This window comes from Stegastes partitus, unplaced genomic scaffold, assembly GCF_000690725.1.
Source record: "Stegastes partitus isolate 25-593 unplaced genomic scaffold, Stegastes_partitus-1.0.2 Scaffold841, whole genome shotgun sequence".
NCBI classification, from domain to species: domain Eukaryota; kingdom Metazoa; phylum Chordata; class Actinopteri; family Pomacentridae; genus Stegastes; species Stegastes partitus.
The window spans coordinates 146867-167002 of NW_007578572.1; the positions used below are offsets into that span (position 1 = coordinate 146867).

Here is a 20136-nt window from a genome sequence, read left to right on the forward strand (position 1 = left end):
ATAACCCAAAATGTGATGTTCACGCATGTGGTCTTAAGAGGTAGAAGTTAATACTTCCTGAGATATTGTCGTTCAAACAGCGTCAAATTTCAATCTTCAGAGAAACATACTGCCAATTTAAAAAAAAAACAAATTTCAATAAATAAATAAATGTCAGATACCATTTTAAATATCTGTAGTTTATAAATCAAATAGTTTTCAGCAAGTCAGAGTTGGTCGAGCAGAAGGAGCCTGATGATTTGAGACGGAAAAACCACAAATAACATTTCATAGTAAATGTCAGCACGGGGAACATACTGATATTTTCCAATATGTTGTGTTTCTATACAAGACTGAAAACTGTTTTTAAGGTTATAAACAAGCAGAGGGTTTATTTCACAGGTGGCAGACAGGATGTCATATTCACCACTACTCACTTTGTCAAGACAACCTTCTGTTTAGAAAACTTGAAGCGACACATTGAGGAACATGAGAGTCAAAGAGGATAAAAAACCTGTCAATGTTTCACGTGTACCTGAGATCCGATGGAGTTGACGATGTAATCTCTCTCCTCTTCACTGATTCGAGGGTGAGTTCGAGGGTCGTCCGACACAAACATGAACCAAAAGAATGACCAGAGGCATCCAGCGCCCCCTGAAAGAGCCGGTGAACAATTACAAGACAGGTTAGCGGTGAAAGTTGAGCGTCGTGAAAGAAAAATAAAATCACTGTAAATGTGTCGTGTAAAGAGCAGGACGACGTTTCCGAGGACCCAGTCAAAGTAAAAGTCATAAACGAAAGAGAAAAAAAATGCTGTAATATATACATAAATGTGTCTAAAGGGCTTTTGCGTCGCCTGAATTATCTACAAATGACTATAAACTTATTTTTGTTTGTCAAATAGAGCAAAACGTAACTTCACTGTTGCACGGTGGCAGCAATCACTAAGAAAGGCCAAGATTTATATTTCTATTTAACCCTCTGAATCCACAGCAGCAGTTTCTGTGTTGTTTTTTTTCTGCATTATTTTCGTCACTGTGGGCTCATTTTTCACTGCAAAATAAAGTCCTGCACCACTATGGAAACAGAACAATCATAAAAAAGGAGAAAGAACTCAGAAATGTGCAGAACAACAAAGTTAAAATGCTATAATTCATTAAAAAAAAAAAAGGAAAGTTGAATATCTTTATTTATTCTGCAAATATATATATATAAATATATAAACCTGGAATCAACATGGACAACATTTCTTCAAGTGCCAATAGGTCTTAGTAATAATGAAAAAAAAGAACTTTATTACTATAGATAGTTTTCTAAGTTTCATTTGTTGGCATATTTGTCTCACTTGCCTGCAGTTCAGCTGAAAAGTCATAGAATTTTGATCAAATGACTGTCGGGCACAGTCGAGTCACTAAAGGCTTCATAGTTGCACCAGGAAGAAAAAAATATTTTGTTTTATACAGAATTTGGTTTATTTTTGGTGAATATTTAAATGATGCTCGTACAATAAAGTGGTTTCGATTAAACATCACAATTCCAAGAGATGAGAAGTTCAAGGACCGTCTCAAAGTTGAAAATCCGACTATTCTGATCTGATAAATGGTGCAATTTTGGTTGGTTTATTAAACATGGTATGGATTTGGTTTTGGGGTTCAGAGGGTTGAGTTAGGGTGTGTTTCCTTCGCTCACCGCAGAGGTAGAAGACAGCCGGCCAACCCAGCGTCTGGCAGATGTAGCCGGTGAGCGGCAGCGCCACGAAGGCCCCGAAGTTGGCCCCGGAGCCCGACAGGGTCATGAGGCGGGAACGCTCCAGAGGAGGAGCCCAGCGAGCCCACATCGACATCATGGCCGGGAACGTCACGCCCTGAAGAAACACGGAGACGGTCAGAGGGAACACCATAAGAACAATGTTTTAGGTTTTTGAATTTTTAAAATGAGTTCCTTTCTGGGAGGCTGTTGCTGAAACATAGAAAGTTCAGAATACTGGTTGTCTGTGTTTCCGCCGTGGTCTGAAGATCTGTGACTTTAGGCTTGTTGGTCCGCTGATTTAAGAAAAAGAAAAGCAAAATGGGACTTTACATATGTACAACAAACTGCTGCTCTCCATCTGTAGGCCGTGCGATAAGCTGCTTCCTACTGCAGGAACTTGAGGGCAGTTTTCAGGCGACCAGAACCCTCTCAACATGTTCTGACGACAAGAGTCGCCCTCCTAGAACCTTCTTCAGGGACATTTTTGGGGGAGAAAATACTCCAGGGCTCAATGCTGATTAGCTAAACTTTTTTCTATCCTCCTGATGTCTCTGTCAAGTAGCAGCCTCATGTAAGCTTCACCATCTAGACAAACACAACAGACTCCATTGTTCTGTTCCCTACGTCCTCTCAGAGCTGCAGATTTGTCCAATCACTAGTGTTGGTCGTTGTTGTGATGCCCTCGTATGTTGACTTTGAAGTTGAATCGGTTACATCCTTCACTACAATGTAAACAGAACGGCTGAAAAGGCGGATTATTGTCACTGTTCGCACCGCGTCACACCTGTTCCAAGTTCCTGCAGTGGAAAGCCGCCTGAAGATGACGCAATACAAAGTGAGGAACAGGTGAGAGCTGTAGTCAACACCGGAGAGAGACGAGGGCTAGCAGTAGATTCTAAGCATCTGCAATGCTAAGTGTAAAGTGGTTAGATTTTACGAGTTCTTGTGGCGACTGACTGTCGCCGTGTTTTCATATAACGGTTCAGTAAATGTGCAGAAAACTTGTCAGTTAGGTTTGTTTCCATTAACTGTTTTGGAAGGAACAAACTAGGCTGTGTAGTGTCATCAGATGGTGGATAAATTAACTGTAACACAGTTAATGCAGAGACAACTAAAGAGAAGGAAGTTGTACCGAAACTTTCATGTCAGCTTTCATCGGACATGTTTTACGCCGTCTGGAGGCAAAGACAACGAAAGAAGCCACTGATACATCATGTGAGTTAAATGTTCGCTACGTTATTCAGAAAAGCTGCTTTCATCTCCCAGTACGTGCATTACCTGTCTTTCCGCAAGTAGCCGTAATCTGTTTCCAATGCAACACTTCAAAAGGTGCAGAAAAATACATGACAGAAACACGACTTATTGGTTGCATAAGAAGGTCTGGCCGAAATTAAATGCTGCAAGACAATCAGAAATGTTTGGTGCTGCAACCCTCAGCCTCAAAGTTCCCGACCTTTCAGACTATACAACGCGCTTAACAACAATTGTTTTTAGGCTAATTTAGACGTTTGGACAGTTCCTTGAAAGGTTTCATAATTCCTGGGGAACGTTCCTGCAGTGAAAACGTGGCTAAAGTTCACATACTGACACCAAAAAGCGTTATGAAGTGATAAACCTCAACAATTTTGTGATAGGAAATGCTGTGTATGATTCAAAGCAGAACTAATTTACCTAATAAATGACTAAAAAACACAAAGAAGTGATAAAAATGTGCAGATTTTACATGCTGATTTTGTATATCTGTGGTCATTCTGCCAGTAAAGCTTCACTAAGACATAATGTCTACAACATCTATGAGGAAAAACGGTAAATAAACAAGACTGCAGTTTGTGTGCTCCTACCTCTCCAAAACCCTCCAATGCTCGCAGTCCAAACAGCCAGTAGGACCCCCACTGTGCAGCCAGAGGGGTGAGGAGGGTGAGGGCCGCCGTGCCCAGCACCCCCAGACCCAGGAAGATTTTCCCCCCATAGTGACCGGCCAGGTATCCGCCCAGGATCTGGGTGCACAGGTATCCGAAGAAGAAGGCCCCCAGCAGCCAGCCCTGAGTCTCCGAGTCCCAGGGATACTGAGGGGTCTGAGGATCCAAAGAAGGAGGTTTAAGGAGCTGGACGACATCCCAAATCGTCTCATGTTAAAGACTAAATACACTTTCACCCCATCAGGATGCTGGAAATTCTGGCTGGCGTTGTCTTCTCCCGACGGCAGGGGACAAGCGTGGACGACTGAGGTGTTGTCAGTCGGCTGGGGGTCCGTCGTGTTGACCATCGCTACCATGGCGACGCTGAGGTTGACCCGGAGACCGTAGACGACGCTGAAGCCGAAGAACATGAGGATGGCGAGGTTGAGTCGGGCCGAGCAGCACTGACGAGGAACTGTCCGCGTAAAATAAGACATTTACATTAGTATGAGCTGGGAAAATCCCCCGACTCTGATCAATAAACTATTTAAAAACTCTTTACCTTCAGGAAGATGCTTCAACTGCATCACAGGCAAACATCTTCTACCCCAAAGCTGAACTCACGAGCAACTCAACGACTCCCTAGTTATGCACTTCGTCTTCATTTATTATACACAAAGTTTATTCTAAAGACAAGCTGGATTACTAAATAAATATACCGATAGAAGCTGTTTCCTAATGAACATGAAAACTTGTTACGATGGAGGGTTTCACAGGACAAAGACAACTCTGACTAACAAATATAACGTCTAAACTCACTTCTCTTTCTACTCTGTGTGTTAATGATAAAATAAAGGATTGTCTTTGGCTGCCTTTTAATATTTAAGCTCTTAGCAGCCACCTGTTAAAACTAGTTTACATAGATATGGATCGTTGCACATCAGTTCCCCAGATTTCAGAAAATCTTCCTGCATGACCGTCTCTGATTCGGTTGAAAAAAAATTGAGGATCATCATCAAGATGGCATAATCCCAAGTTTTAGAGTCATAAATGTCACACCCGTGACCACCTTTGTGCACCCATAAAACAGACAGGATTTATGATAGAAGTCTTTTTGTTATATAATCCAATATGAGATGTTTCAATACACCCAATTTCATGAAGATGACACGTACAGCCTCTGAGATATTGACCCTCAAAAATGGTAAATATTACTATTTTACTTAACTTTATGCACCATTTGCCAATGAATGATGGGTCATACGAACACATGATTGAAGTTGTTTGAAAGAGAATGTTCCTACCCTGTCATGGTTAAAAAAAATCAAAAATCCTCCAGACTCAACGGTCGGCCTGCACCACAAGATCTGTTTGGATCTCTACTGTCACTTGAAAACAACCTGCATTGAACAGGCCATAGAATCTCAGTATATGCTATGTACTGAGGACGCTGTAATGTGGGATTTAAACACCTCTAATATAGGGGAAATGTGTTCTCAAATTTGAAGTCTATACCTGAAATACTTCTTGTCATATTGTCATCCAAAGTTAGGCTCTCGTCACAAATTTGGCAAAAACTACAAAAAGAATGTATTTTTCATTATTTTTTGTAGCAAAAACGACAGTTATGACCCTAAAACTTGGGCTTACACCGTCTTGATGATAATCCTCCATCCTTGAATTTTTTTTAACCCAATCCGAGATGGTCATGCGGGAGCCATGTGGTGAATTGAGGTGGACTGACCCGTATATATAAGGTTAGATCGGCTAAGTTCTCCACAACTCTCCACTGGGATTGTACACAGGACAAGCCGTAGAAGTTATGTGAAGACTTTCATAGCTCTGGCATCAAGCGTGTTCACGTTCTTGTTTTTTTAATTACAACTTGTTGCAGAAAAAGTCAGAAAAATACAAATGTGCCTGCATCGTACAAATGTTCAGGTGTTTCTATGAGGGATACTTATTTAACGTCATATAACATTTTACATTTAATAACTTTTGACCCAATAAATTAGATGTTTTTTTCCAGGAATACCTCAGAAAGCCCTTCTGTATTTACACATTTTATTCATGTAAACACTTAATTGAGCATCTCAACGTTGTGTGTTTGCCAACATAACTAAAGAGCTCGAAATACACGGAATAACTAAAGCGGGTCCACATCTTGACCATTTCTTAAACGTTTGCTTGCAGAACGTTGCAGAACATTCCTTAAATTCTGGCTCATAACTAACCTCTATGTTAAACCGTAGGTCAGACATCATTTTTTACTCGTTTCTGTTTCAGCAGCATGTGTTTTCAGTTCACCTGCGGCCACCTGCTGGTCAGACGTGTTACACAACAGGTGATCTTTGACCACAAGAAGCGCTGATGTGTGGGAAACTGAATAAGGACAGCGCTGTGTCAGCTCTGCAAACTGCACAATGGAAAGTCTTTAATTTGTGCTGGCACATTTGAAACTATCTCTCATAATGTTGTGCAGAATAAAGCACCAAACCCAACAAGAAATGAAAAATAATCAATAGACTGCATTTCTACCTTATTTTCCAAGAAGAATTAACATTTTGTCTTCAAGTTTGCATCAAATTTGTGAGAGTTTTGTCCCACAGACAGCAACAAAACTCACCTGCATTGTTCTGGATGAGCGGCTCGCTGTCCTCGCTCCCGTCCGAAGACGCTTCGTTGATGGAGTAGCGACTTGGTGACGGCATGGCGGCCGGCTGACCCGTAAGATACTCAGTGTTTATAAAAGGATGTCAGTGAGTCATGGTGTCGAGCAAATCTGTTATCAGACATGAAAAAAAAGACACAAACAACGACAAAGAGGATGTGAGTGAAGATACGAAGTCATGTGACGCATCAGCAGGTCTGGATTATTATTGAAACCCTGACAGACAGCAGGTTGATAACATGCTGACTATCGCACTGATGCTTCCTGGTTTCACAACATGTTTCACCAAAGCTGATGCTGATGATGAGGTTTAGAGGGCATCACATATAAACCCAGCAGCTGGGTGAACCTTGTCAACTCGTCAGGAGCTGAGACGTCTTCATCTTGGCACACATCAAGTGCACAAATATGAATGAACAAAAAGAAGAGAATCATTTATCAGAGTGCTGCAATCTCCACTCCAGAGCTCCTGACCTTTCAGACAGGACTACCGCTCTAGCAAGGAGTTTTTGGAGACTAAAAGGATTTTACTGGAACCTAATTTAGACTGGTAAAATGCACTTAGTTCCTCCAAACGTTTCTAGCTGGAAATGCACCTACAGTATCTATAAAAAGTCTTGAAGCCCCTTGGAAGTTTTTCTTTTTTACTACTTTTCAAAAAGTTTAATGAAAGTAAAAATAATCTGTAGTGGTAGTACTCAGGTACCCTGAATTAAAGGATAATTAGCGTGATTAGGTTCATTTTGCTGACTCTGATTATAGGTATAAGGTTTCTTTTTGCCAGACAATGAGTGAGTATTTTTGAATTTAAACATTGGATCAAGGAGGCGAGCCAAAGACATCATGAACTGTGATCGGAGGGCATTCATGCTGTCCTGCAGAGACCACCGGGCGGCAGGAGGCGTGGCCTGTCGGGCAACTCAGACAGATTGCCAGCAGGTCACGCCTCCAGGAAACCACCAGCTGATAAAGACACTTCACCAAAGATGTCAGTGACGTTTCTGAGGAAGACTGAAGTGACAGTCGAAACATGTCAAGGTAAAAACAACTGATGTGGATACTAAGATAATATCCATACAATCAATGAGAAAGATAAAGGGCAGCTAAAGCTCATCTCCCCTGGTGTCTGTGCAGGGGAACACTGATCCTTTTCACACTTTGTTTACAGTAGACGCTCAGCGACCACCAAGGCTGTGATCGATCCCTCCAACCACCGGCAGATGTTGTCTAAGACTTATTGGACTTCATATCTCATAAGTGTCTTGACCTACGGCTGTGCTCGTATCACCAAAACGCCTTCAAAAACAAGTTTAAAAAGCTCAACATTGATGTTTTGATCAAATATTCAATATCCAGAGAGATACGAGGGGCTTTGACTCCTGTGGATGTACTTGACAACACAGAAATCCCCTTTTCAGACATTTTCCAGCAGTTCTCCCTTTGACTTTCTGACGTACAAATATAAGGTTTACTTCCTTCACAGAATCTGGAAATCAGACCTCGTTCAGGTTTAATACCAGGGATATAAAATCTGAGTCACTGGTCTCGGTTTCACTTCTCATTTTCGCTGCTGTTCTGCTTTGGTGGGGGAAAAAAAACCTTCATAATTTCCTGTTTGTAGACTGATGATTTTGTGCATTTTAAACTGTAGACGGTCGATAATTTGAGCTGTGATGTAAAGTGTTTTCACTGGGGCAGTTTCACATCAATGAGTAACTATAGTGACGGTGAATGACTTCACATGTTTACCATCTGACCTGTTGGGTAGAAGAAGTCCTATTTACGACTTTAAAAACAGCAGAGTGGCTGGATTTTAAGTTTAAATGTGTGCAAATAGTTTGCCAACGGTGATTATTTTCACGAGCAATGAATCTGCAGATTATTTTCTTGACTAATCTCAAGTTGCACACATGATAAATGGTGTTTGGTTGCTCTTAGCGGTCTTAATGTTTCAGTATTATATATTTACTTCATTTTAGAATTAGATTTTTGGAGTTTTCATCCTCGATTTGATTTTCAAAGTCGTTCTTTTCCATCCTGCTTGTTTTTTTTTTTGCACATATGTTTGCTGATGATTGTCTTGCAAGATGTACAGCACTTTGGTCACTTCAGGTTGTTTTTAAAAAGTACAATATAAATACATTTAACTTGATTTAATTTCGTCACTTTGGGGAAAAAAGTGAAATTTCATTATCATCATGTCTTTAAGTCCAAGGTAGCATCTTCAAACTGCACATTTTTTCAGTCCTAAAGTTAAAGACATACAATTTATGACACAATAAAAGCAAATCATTAAGCTGACATCAGTTAATATTTATTGGACTAAATATTGCTATAAAAACAAAGAAACTTCAGCATTATGAGACGCTGTTTCCTCGTTTGTTTGGCTGCAATTTACCGTAAGTGTCCCAGTGCATGAGAAAAAGGCAAACTGGAAGAACTGGCTTTGTGATAAAACACCTTTAGCTCTAAATGACTGAACCGATGACTAACTAGTGAACGCACAAACCAGGTTGTCTGTACTTTCCTTAGTCAGTGTTCTGTCAACAGTACTGCTTACAAGCATTATGATTTTTCTTTTATTGTGGCTTGTGTAGTGCTTTTATTATATTGTGCTCTCACCTGGCGTTACTTAATTTTGTGCGATCTTTACACGGGTTGGGTTTTGGATTTTATAACTTTATTTGGCCTGTATCTTCATTTCCTCGTAAGTCTTTTTATGTAATGTCTCACATAAACTTTTTCTCACTATGTGAAGAAATTTGAAACTCTCCATTTTGCTTGTCAGCACTGCAACTAACAACTATTTTCATTATGGATTCGTATCCTTCTGGTTTTTTGACAAAAAAAATGGCAGAAAAACGTGAAAATTGCTTGTGAGAGTTTTTTTGTCCAGCAAAAAACAAACATAAATAAACATATTTACAATAGAGATGTGCAAAATTGATCTGTCATGTGGCATACCATGCAATTTCTTACATTTATTATCAGTTATTGACAGATATTGATGGGATGTGTCACACATGCTGAGCTACGTGGCGCCCTGACAGTCTGTTCAACAGGTTTATATAAATGACAACACTATGTGCCATCAGCATGTGACGAATGCCTGCATCTGTGTGTGAGTGTGTCATGAGATCATCACAGCCCATTTCACTGCTCTGGAACAATTAGCGTATTATTAAAATGCCCATTTCTGCGTCCTAGTTCGAGGTTGAAAAGGTCAGTTGTGAGCTTTGGGCTGCGGAAGAAAGTGGAGGAACAAATCCTTCCTCAATAGAAAAAGGATGCTCTTTGTTAAAAAAAGCAATGACTGTAAGTTGTATTATCTGACGCAGTAGAATAAGCACTGAAACCTCTAAAACAAATATATTAACTGACAACTTGTTTTTTGTTTTTTTTGTTCTTTGCTCCATTTTAAATGTATAAGATAATGCACAGTGCCCACCACATTTCACCAGAACCTAAAGTAATGGTATAAAATCTGTAATTTTGTCAAAATAAGAACACAAAAACTACAGGATTACAATTATAATGAGCAACTCTTCAACCTCCAGCACAGGGGTGTCGAACTCTGGTCCTCGAGGGCCGCAATCCTGCATGTTGTAGATGTTTCTCTCTTCCAACACACCTGATTCAAATAATCAGGATAGTTATCAGGCTTCTGCAGAGCTTGATGATGAGCTGATCATTTGAATCAGGTGTGTTGGAAGAAGGGAAACATCTAAAACATGCAGGATTGCGGCCCTCGAGGACGACACCCCTGCTCCAGCAGATGTCACTGGAGGATAATTGGTACTTAATTAATTAAACATTTCATCCACTAACCCTTTCTCCATTAAAAGACACCACAGCACTTTGTATGTCTCAATAAAGAAAAGCAACTATTATTTGCATAGAATAAAAAGAAATTAATATTTTTAATGCCTGTTTTGTTTAAGGGAGGTGCTACATAATTTTAGTTTTTATTATTACTGTTAAATGTCTGTAACCGAAGCTGTCAATAAGACTAACAATATTTAAACTAGGCTAAATTAGCAAAACACTCACTTCTCTGTTAATTATTGTTTTAATAATGTGTGTTTAGTCTCAAGTATTAGACGTGTTCAAATACACACATACAACAACAACAACAACAACAACAACAACAACAACAACAACAAAAAGGTCAGCACAAGACAGTATGTTGGGAAACTTACCAGCACTAGCTACTACAAACTTAAAGCAATAACTTGTGTGAGTATTTGGTAAATACAGCTTACCTTGTGAAGGATTTAAAAATCAGAAACACTTAATTAACATTCGTCGTTGGGGGAGTAGAAACTCAAAACCGGAGATGTTGTGTCACATCCCAGCCGGCGACAAAAACAAACGAGCAGTGCAGCTGTTTTTCTTCACCTCAGTAACAAACAGTCATATGAGCAGATCTGTTTCAAGGCGGTTTGAGGAAGCGTAGATCTAAACAACAGACTGGGTTGGCTACGCCTCGTTTCATGCCATCCAATGAGTTGAGCTCTCATGTTTTATAAATATGTTCTACGGATGTGACGTCAAAGAACGCGACCAAATTCTGGCCGGTCCTTCCGTGTTGCCAGATTTGCCGTCAATTCAACAGTACTGCTTTAAAACACAAATAACTCCATCAAATATTAACACAAAGACATGAAGTGCACATTTTTATATTCAGTACAATACTACATTTTTAAAAAATGGCCTTATATTTCTTATGTATGACAAACAAACGCATTTAAAAATCCGTAAATGTCGGCCCTTCATGACTCCAGACTCGCTCAGAGAATCATCACATTTTTAAGTTTTCCACAGTTTTAAAGTAAACAATGGCGAGTAAATCACAATTTCAGCAATATAAATCAAAGAGCATCTGCTAATAGCAAATTCGGCTTACTTATATTTATATATTGTGAACAAAAAAAGTAAATTCTAGGCTCTGATTTTTGTCGTCCAAATCTGGCAACGGGGAGTCCGCCGTTTCGCTACCTTCAAGTGCAACGCTTCTCTTAAAAACCTAAAAACATCATTAAAAATTAAACAACCCACCATATTTCTTTTCCAATATGTTTCGTGGTTTTCTTATTTAAAACTGTTTATTTACCATTTTTTGAGTTAAAAAAAAATCATTTCCGCATACCCATGACCGCGTCCATGTGTTGTTATGGCAACGGACTCGCCTTCAGTTGTGTGGATTGGAGGAAAGACAACCAGCTGCCATTAGTCCGAGTTAATTAACGTGTCACACAGTTTCAGCAAGCGAAAATAACACTGCTATAGTCGCAGTCATGGCCCATTATAGAGTAAGTATTTTTGGAGGTGCTTTATATAACTGTTTGTTGAGTTTTCCGTGTTACAGTTCAGTTTACGAAGCGTTACGAAGCGTGTGCTAACTAGCTAGCATCATAGCCATGGAGCCCCGGCTTGTTTGTATGGTACAGCAGCAGGCAGTGAACGCACCACAGGCTCAGGCTTCTGTATTTTACTGTCTGCGGAGGTGTTTTGTCCACATACAAACAAGAATTAAGACACTAAGTATTGTAAATATTTTGCCAGCTGGTGAAACCTGTCAGACATGTGCTACAAACTCAACTACTTATGTTTCAGGCCTCAGAATCGAAGCGAGAGCAGTTTAGAAGATATCTTGAGAAGTCTGGAGTGCTCGACACTATAACCAGCGGTGAGTGGACTGGAAATTAATATACTACGTTTGAGCTGTTAGTGTGACACCAATACATGTTGTTAACCTCCCACATGTGTTTAGTTTTTATTGATAGCCCTGCAGTATTGTTTCATCAACTTTTTGTTCCTCTTTTGCAGTTTTAGTGGCACTTTATGAGGAGACTGACAAACCTAGCAATGCACTGGAGTATCCTTTTCTTACGCATACAGCTGTGCAGACATTAAAGTGGTTAAAAAAAAAAAAAAGGTTCCCACATCATCAAAACAAAGGAGATGCTGTTTGTGCAATAAAACAGCTTTAATATTTGGTTAACTTGCAATGCTTTGGCCAAGTAATGTCTAACGTTTTAGTCACTGTAAGGACAACCAAATGTCATGTATGAGCTTTGAGTTAGACCCCTGAGGAACCTGTGCAGGTGAGAGTTCTGGTCCATGCAAACAGATATGGGTAAGACTCAGGCTTTTCTACAAGTATTTTAACCTTAGAATCTATGGCAGTTTTGAAGATGTTTTCAATTTTTTTCACATTAGATGCAGTTAAAAGACAAATTGCAACAATGGCTGTGGATTAACAAAAGTCAAAACATCCTGAAAGTGTTTACAGCATGCGTACCAAATCTCTCCATCGCTACGGAGACAGTCCTGTTCCTGGTGTCCTGCAGATGAAAATCACTGCGACATTTGTAAGACTATGAATATGAAGTATAGTAAGTTTTTCTAGTATGTTTAACCCAGGGGTGTCGAACTGTGGTCCTCGAGGGCCGCAATCCTGCATGTTTTAGATGTTTCCCTCTTCCAACACACCTGATTCAAATGATCAGCTCATCATCAAGCTCTGCAGAAGTCTGATAACGATCCTGATCATGTAAATCAGGTGTGTTGGAAGAAGGACACATCTAAAACATGCAGGATTGCGGCCCTCGAGGACCGGATGTCGACACCCCCGGGTTAACCTGTTTGGCTGGGGACAAAAATACCTATTTAGCTGCAAAATATATTTTGAAATCTGTAATTTAAGAAGCAACCCTCTCTGGTTGCAGATTTAATGTCAAAAAAACGCATCTCTGCATATCAAAGTCACATATTTCTATTTTTTTTTAATGAAAATATTCCATTCTGGACATAAAATTGCTTAGAAGTAGCTTTGCACATTTGCCTTTGCTTGAATATAGTTACAACTCAAGTTGTAATATTGGAGTAATTTAAACATTCATGTTCAAAGCTTGTTGAGAAGAACAATGATACAGAAAGTTTAATCTAACAGGTCAACAGGATTGGTTCTTTAGGTTTGTGATGTGAAAAACACCAGAAGTTTGTGTGTTTTTAAGACTGTCATCAGTACACTGCAGTTTCAAGGTCAAGTACTCAGCCATGTGTCTTTTAGCATACAAAAAACAGCATAAAAGACATGTTAACAAAGTAGAAAACTTGATTTTCATTGCATGTGTATTGGCCAGGAAGTGTCTAATTCACTGGACATTTTCTTGAGCCACAGCTTTTGTTTTCTTGCAGAAGTGTCAGTGAATCACAAACTAAATCGTCTGTGTGCTCAGAATGAGAAGCTCCGCAATGACTGTTTTTTGATAGTTTCATTACAAAGCTCGATCCTGTGTCGCTGTCCCAAAATTAGACATTACTCTAGGCTGAACTGAAAGCACACGTTGACCTTAACCTCGAGCACAGCTTCATAAAGCTTCACCTCGGGGCGTCTGGTTCGGAGCCGGTGGACGCTGAGGCTCTTCGACTGGAGCTGGCTGATCTACAGCAGAAGTTCAACCTGCTCATGGAGGAGAACAAAGAGCTGAAGAACAGGGTGAGACGCTGCTGTTTAAATTCACAAAAATACAGAATTCCCCCTGTTACTGCAGCTTCTAACCTGGTGTTTAATCTCCTGTTTCAGCTGATGCAGTACGAACCGTCACCAGATGAAGGAGCAGCGGAGTAAAGAGGTTTTGTTGTTGCCTTTTGGGGTACAAAAAAAAAAAAAGTAAATCAGAAAAACATTTAATGTGAGAATTTTTTTGTAGAGTTTGTAAATGTTTATTACACGATATTGAGTGTACAGTGAACACAAAATCACTGTTAGTTTTTGTTATGTATATTGAGAAGAAACTTTAGTTTTCTCATAAATAAAAATGTTTTCGCAGCATCTCTTGTTCTCTTTATGCCTTAAAATCATAAAAATAACTACATCCTGCTTACAAACGTGGCCGCTCATCAGCCATAAATATTAAGGTTTAAAGGGACAAACCAAACTGATATCAACTGACTGACTGAACATCAAGTAAAAAAATATCTTTCATACAAAAACACAAATTCAGACGTTGCTGCTCCTGTGTCTGAATGAGGAGAAATTAAAGTCAGATAGAACTGAGTGTTTTTTATGTTTAATGTCGGAACAAATTAATGCAGACAGAGTTACTGATTTAAAATGATCTGGTTACATAACAGCGCATTGAGCTTAACAACATTATGGATTCGAGGCTGAGTTTTCCATTCCTCTCTAATCATTCGGGTGGAGTTGTTGCATTTTGTCAGATCATTAAAGTTCACTCTGGGTTCCTGTACGTGACCTGGAAATGTGAGTAAACAAACTGTACTGTGGCTGGAAATGCTTTTTACTGCATGTGCTCTTTCAAAATGACAGCAGCTGCTCCCGAAGGCCCTTTGTGCCTGTCATATAGAGCTTTAAAGGTGCAGCAACCCAGTGTTTACAGGACTTGCACCCAACATGGCCGACAGAGAGTCTGAGCTTCAGATCTGTAAATCAGTCGGAGCTCTTCTGCCGCTGCTGCTACTTGTTCCTGACACTCTGCGGTTCGGAGAGGAGGCAGTAGGACTGTTACTGTCCCGGCTGTTGCTCTCTCTGCTGTGTCTGGACACGGAGCTCAGTTCTCCTACAGAGTCCGGGCTCTGCGACCTGCTCGACCTCTTAATGTCTGACTTGGAGTGAATCCTCGCTCTGGGCCCGACGCAGCTGCTGCGGAGCTTCATGCTGCTGCTGCCGTGGTACGAGTCTCCGCTGTCTGAGCCGTTGCTCTCCATCACTGTGGAGCAGTTCCACTGTGGGCTGATCCTCCTCGACTTCCTGGCGACGCCCGACAGAGCGGAGCAAGAGGAGGTGTCGGCTGCAGGCAGGGTGGGATACTCCTCGTCCTCGTGTCGGGGCGAAGGTGTCTCCTCCGGTTCGTCCTGTTTGTCTGCTGGAGGCGAACGTGTGTCGCTGCTGGTGTTGTTGGAGTTGCTGTTGTGCTCCGTGGGGCTTGGCACTCCCTCCTTACCGTCCTTATGGATGTCCAGCCTCACACCAGTGTCGCCCTGAATGGGGACAAAGGCGGAGGAGGCGCTGAGCAGGGGGTAGTTGGGCCCGTTGCCCTGCTTCTCCAGTAGTAACGTGTACCCGCTCGGAGCTGTGGGGATGGTTGACTTGCGTCCTGCAGAAGTTCCCACGCAAACCTGGTGCACAACCGAGTTCTTTTTTGACTTGTTGCCATAGTAATCATCCAGGTCATCCTTCAGATGTGGGTAAAAGTCCAGGATGCCCTTCTTGACCTTCTTGTAACCGAGGTGCATGATCTCCAGCAGGCTGAGAAACAGGGAGATGCAGGCGATGGCTTGCATGAACATCATGAACACAGTTTTCTCTGTGGGCCTGGACACGAAGCAGTCCACCACGTTAGGACACGGCTCCCGGTCGCACTTGTACAGAGTGTTCAGCCGGTGTCCGTACAGGATGTACTGGCCCATCATGAAGGTGACCTCCACCACCGAGCGGGTGACGATGTGGGCCACGTAGGTGCACAGCAGCGAGCCTCTTAGCGGCGCCTTGTTGAGCTTCCCCTGCTCCAGCTGCCTCATCTCCTTCTCAATCCTCCTCTTCATCTCCACCAGCTCAGCGTCCACCGCCTCCAGCTCCCGGCGGAGAGCCACCTTCTTGCAGTGGCGTTCCTTCTCCAGGGCTCGCAGCTGGTAGATGGCGTGGCCCATGTAGACCAGGGAGGGTGAGGACACGAAGATGACCTGCAGCACCCAGTAGCGGATCAGGGAGATGGGGAAAGCCTGGTCGTAGCAGACGTTGCGGCAGCCGGGCTGCTCCGTGTTGCAGATGAAGTCCGACTGCTCGTCGTTCCACACGTCCTCGGCGGCGACGCCCAGAACCAGCATCCGGAAGATGAACAGGATGGTGAGCCAGATCTTTCCCACCATGGTGGAGTGGATGTGCACCTCCTCCAAGATCCCTCCGAGGAAGTTCCAGTCTCCCATTTCTCACATCCGCAGTGCTGCAACGAGCGAAGAAATCAGAAAACAGCTCGACTGATGCTGGATTTTTGGTAGTTTTTTAAAAATCTGATCATGGTGCATCAAATTTTAAAACATAGACAATCTTTTAACAGATCCATAGCTTTGTTTTTAAGGAATATACGTACTTGTTTTAGGAAATATAAAGTCAGACAAGTCAGTTAAAAGTCAGTTGAAGATTTGAACATTCAAGTCTGTCTGCTGTTGATCAGAAAATGAAAATAAGCCGCTTTATCCACGTGCATCAACTGGTGCTGACGTTTCAAGACACAAAATGATGAATTTTTAATTTATAACCAGACTAGCATAGTTGTTTTTTAAGAACTGTGAGCAAGATACATACTGAGTGGGATATTATGGAGACAAAATAAACTCTTCAGTGCTCTCTGGAGGAGCAACCATCTCTAAATTTGGCATTTATGTCTTGTAGCTTCTTATTTATTCACATAAATACAAAAGATATACAAAGAAAACAGATGATGAGACAAAGCCTTGCCTGGAAGCAAAGTACAGATGGTACCAGTAATGTCCATATTTAGAATTTGCACAGTAAAGCTGGTTTTCTAAAACACACTCAGCTAAAAATCAAACTACAGAACAACACTTCTACTCTCGATACAAGTACACGTTTGTAATATTTCTGTACTTCTGAGGTAAGATTTTGAAAGCAGGCAACTTTTCTAAAGACGCAGATACGTCTTTAGTTATACAACCTGAACACACCAGAGTCTTATTAAAACACTCAGTCTGATGGTGTTAAACTGCTGTGTTGGTTATTTTAATGTGTTGCCAACATTTAGCAGCATTGTAATAAAACACCTTCACACATTTTAACACCGATCATGTCAAACAGAAATCAATGACTGCAAAGCTGTTTCCATTTCAACAAAAGATAGAAAGGCTGTTGGAACACATGCAGAAAGCTCAGAAATGTGTTAAAAACCAGTTGACTCACCTCCCGTCTTCGATATGAAACGCATCATTAAAGGCCTTTTCGCAGTAATGCCGCCGCCGATGATGTTCTTCAGTCCTACGAGTACATTTTGATCTCCTTTATTCTCCTCTGGGAGGTGAAATCCTCACACTGAGAGAGACTCCCGCCTCGGCTGCTGGTTAAAAACGGACTAAAACAAGTGATCCCTGCTGCCTCTAGTTGTTCTCCACTCATAGACCAAAACAATCAATAGTGTGGCAGCACTGTGTTGCCATTTACCTCCCAGCAGTGTGAACAAACTGCCTGCCAGCTCCCTGCCAGTCATTAGGACTGAAATGTGCCGCAAAAATATTCAATTGTTGGTTGAACCTAGAGGAGCCTGAACTTATCTGATCCTCTGAATCTAAAGCGGGACAGTAGTGATGCACTGGGTTGGCCTCTGCCTCTCTGGCCTCTAAGGTGGATTATAATCATGTTTTTAATCTGCAGAAAGGCTGGATATCCTTCACTCATTTAAAGCTGCGACACAAGTATTGGTGTGTTGGAGAAAACTGAATATTTTGGGATTTTATGTGACCAAAAAAAAGTAAACTTTAGACGTCACCAAGAGCTTTAAATCTAACCATCAATTCAAAACATAAAGAATTTCAGTTTTTCAGAATGATAGACTTGAAATCACTCCATAATAACCTGAATTCTCCTTGATATTTGTGCGCCTCTCCCCGTGCAGCGTGGGTTCTCTCTGGGTTCTCCGGCTTCCTCCCACACAGTCCAGAAACATCCATCCATTATCTATACACCGCTTAATCCTCACTAGGGTCATGGGGGGCTGGAGTCTATTCCAGCTGACTCAGGGTGAAGGCAGGTTCACCTGGACAGGTCACCAGTCTATCACAGGGCTACACTTAGAGACAGACAACCAAGCACACTCACATTCACACCTACGGACAATTTACAATCACCAATTAATCTCAGCATGTTTTTGGACTGTGTGGGAGGAAGCCGGAGAACCCAGAGAGAACCCACGCTGCACGGGGAGAACATGCAAACATGCAGAAAGATTCCGGTGCCCCCACCAGGACGCGAACCGGCAACCTTCTTGCTGCGAGGCAACAGTGCTACCAACTGCACTACCCTGCAGCCCCGTCCAGAAACATGTTGAGGTTAATTGGTGATTCTAAAGACTTTTATTGTGAAGGGACCAGTGGGGCTGAAATGCCCGCGAGGCTCCTTCTATGCAGGAAAGACAAATATAACAACAAAAAGACACTGTCAAGAGACAAGATTCAACATTTGTTTAGATGTTTTCAGTGTGTGAAAGCATTTTAGATGCATAAACACATAAATAGGAACCACGTGGACTGTATGAGGAGACGGCTGTGAGGCGTTTTCAAGCTAAGTTGGCAACCTCAGTGAATTAACGTATAGGAAAATTAAGCAAAAAGCTAGAATTATGTAAAAAAACATGCACTACACACTTTAGAACAGCCGTGCTTATGTGGTTGTGACATAACAAGGTAGAGCTGCTACGCTTGGTTCACTTTAACAATAAGGAATGTTGTCGTATTGTCAGTATTTTCTAAACAAGTTTTCAGCCATGCATGGATACTGCAGCTGTGTGTTTTTTACATATGTTACATCACAAATTAAGCAAAACAAGTGAGCAACAAAAGTCAGTGTCACCAGTTCTGTATCTGACCAAATACGGTCACGATCTCACCTTCTGTTCCTGAATTATCGTTCAAGAAAAGCCAGAAAAGTGCTTTTTTTTTTTTTTTTTTTTTTAAACTAAAACTGAAGCGTCAGTTTTGACTCTAAAGAGGTCAAACGTGGATATTTATACCCAGGACGGATCACAGGTTGATCATTATGAGCCTTCTGGGTTTTCACACAGACACTGAAGTTATTATTCAACTTTTGATAATGAAGAGTTAATTTCTTTTGTGCTGCAGTGTTCAGAGCACAGACAGATGTGACTCTATAATTATCCAACAGGACGCCTTGTGTGATGTTTGAAAGCATCGATGAAGCTAAAACCTTTGATTAACCCTCCATCCAACAAACAAGCAGCAAATTCTCACACGGACATCAAATATTAACTCGGAAAAATGGCTTAACAGAGCAATCGACTGTCGAACCATTCGCCTGTTAAAATTCTGTCCATCAGCTAATTGATTAATTGACTAATTGTTTGACTTCGATCTGGGGTCGTGACCCCGCAGGTCAGAATATTTGCTCTTGTGAACTTTGTGACGGATGACGACCTGCTCCACAAAACAACCATTCACACCCGAGTTATGTTTCCTGACACACAGGATCTACTAAAGCACGTCCATCCTGCACGACGGTTCAAACAACTGCTTTTCAAGGGTACTACAGGGTTTAAAATAACGTATTATTTATATATAATTAAGAAAAAAACTACACATTTTCTAGGACAAGAAAATATGACGTCTTTAAATTAAATTAAGTCAAAAACACGAACTGTGCTGTCAGTTTGGTCAATGAAAAACAGTAAACGTCCACATACGGACAGCCAGAAGCAGTGTTTTATCTTTAAAAAGAAAAATATGTGGGTTTTTCGTAGCTCCAAATGAGTCTTTGGGAGTGACTATGTGCAACAAAAAGTACAATCACATTGTGTACAGTAACAAAAATGAGCCTGTATTACTTGTATTTTGTGGATATTTCTGACCATTTAATCGGCAAAAATGCCTGATGTGTTTGTTTAAACTGTTTTAATTCTCAATTGTTATGTTGGAGGTGGTTATTTTTGTTTAGTGCTGACTGAAACACTTTTAGGGGGCACCGAAATCCTAAATATTCCTCTTTCCTGCAAAAACACTTCAAATTAAAACTAAAAAAAAGCTGCCAACACGTGTTTTAAATAAAGTGTTTTAGCGCCAGTCTGACTT

General features: G+C 41.2%; 3 protein-coding genes across 3 annotated transcripts in view; 1 reads left to right on the forward strand and 2 right to left on the reverse strand.

The window, feature by feature from the left end:
- The window catches only part of LOC103365447 (sialin), an 18123-nt gene extending 7394 nt beyond the window's left edge, over positions 1-10729 (reverse strand). The window contains exons 1-6 of the mRNA XM_008292883.1: positions 10560-10729; positions 6253-6408; positions 3884-4101; positions 3570-3803; positions 1669-1843; positions 515-633 (exon numbers count right to left, since the gene is read on the reverse strand). Of these exons, the coding sequence (XP_008291105.1) occupies positions 515-633; positions 1669-1843; positions 3570-3803; positions 3884-4101; positions 6253-6337 (831 nt within the window). The 5' untranslated portion in view covers positions 6338-6408; positions 10560-10729. The remainder of the gene's footprint in view (positions 1-514; positions 634-1668; positions 1844-3569; positions 3804-3883; positions 4102-6252; positions 6409-10559) is intronic.
- A 746-nt stretch (positions 10730-11475) lies between these two features.
- Positions 11476-14137, forward strand: mycbp (MYC binding protein). Its single transcript, XM_008292886.1, has 5 exons — positions 11476-11609; positions 11914-11986; positions 12127-12175; positions 13672-13801; positions 13889-14137. The coding sequence occupies exons 1-5, from the start codon at positions 11595-11597 to the stop codon at positions 13931-13933; spliced, it is 312 nt and encodes a 103-aa protein (XP_008291108.1). The 5' UTR covers positions 11476-11594; the 3' UTR covers positions 13934-14137.
- A 605-nt stretch (positions 14138-14742) lies between these two features.
- On the reverse strand, positions 14743-16251 carry gja9b (gap junction protein alpha 9b). The gene has a single exon (XM_008292887.1). The coding sequence runs from the start codon at positions 16249-16251 to the stop codon at positions 14743-14745; it is 1509 nt and encodes a 502-aa protein (XP_008291109.1).
- Between the last annotated feature and the right edge of the window lie 3885 nt (positions 16252-20136).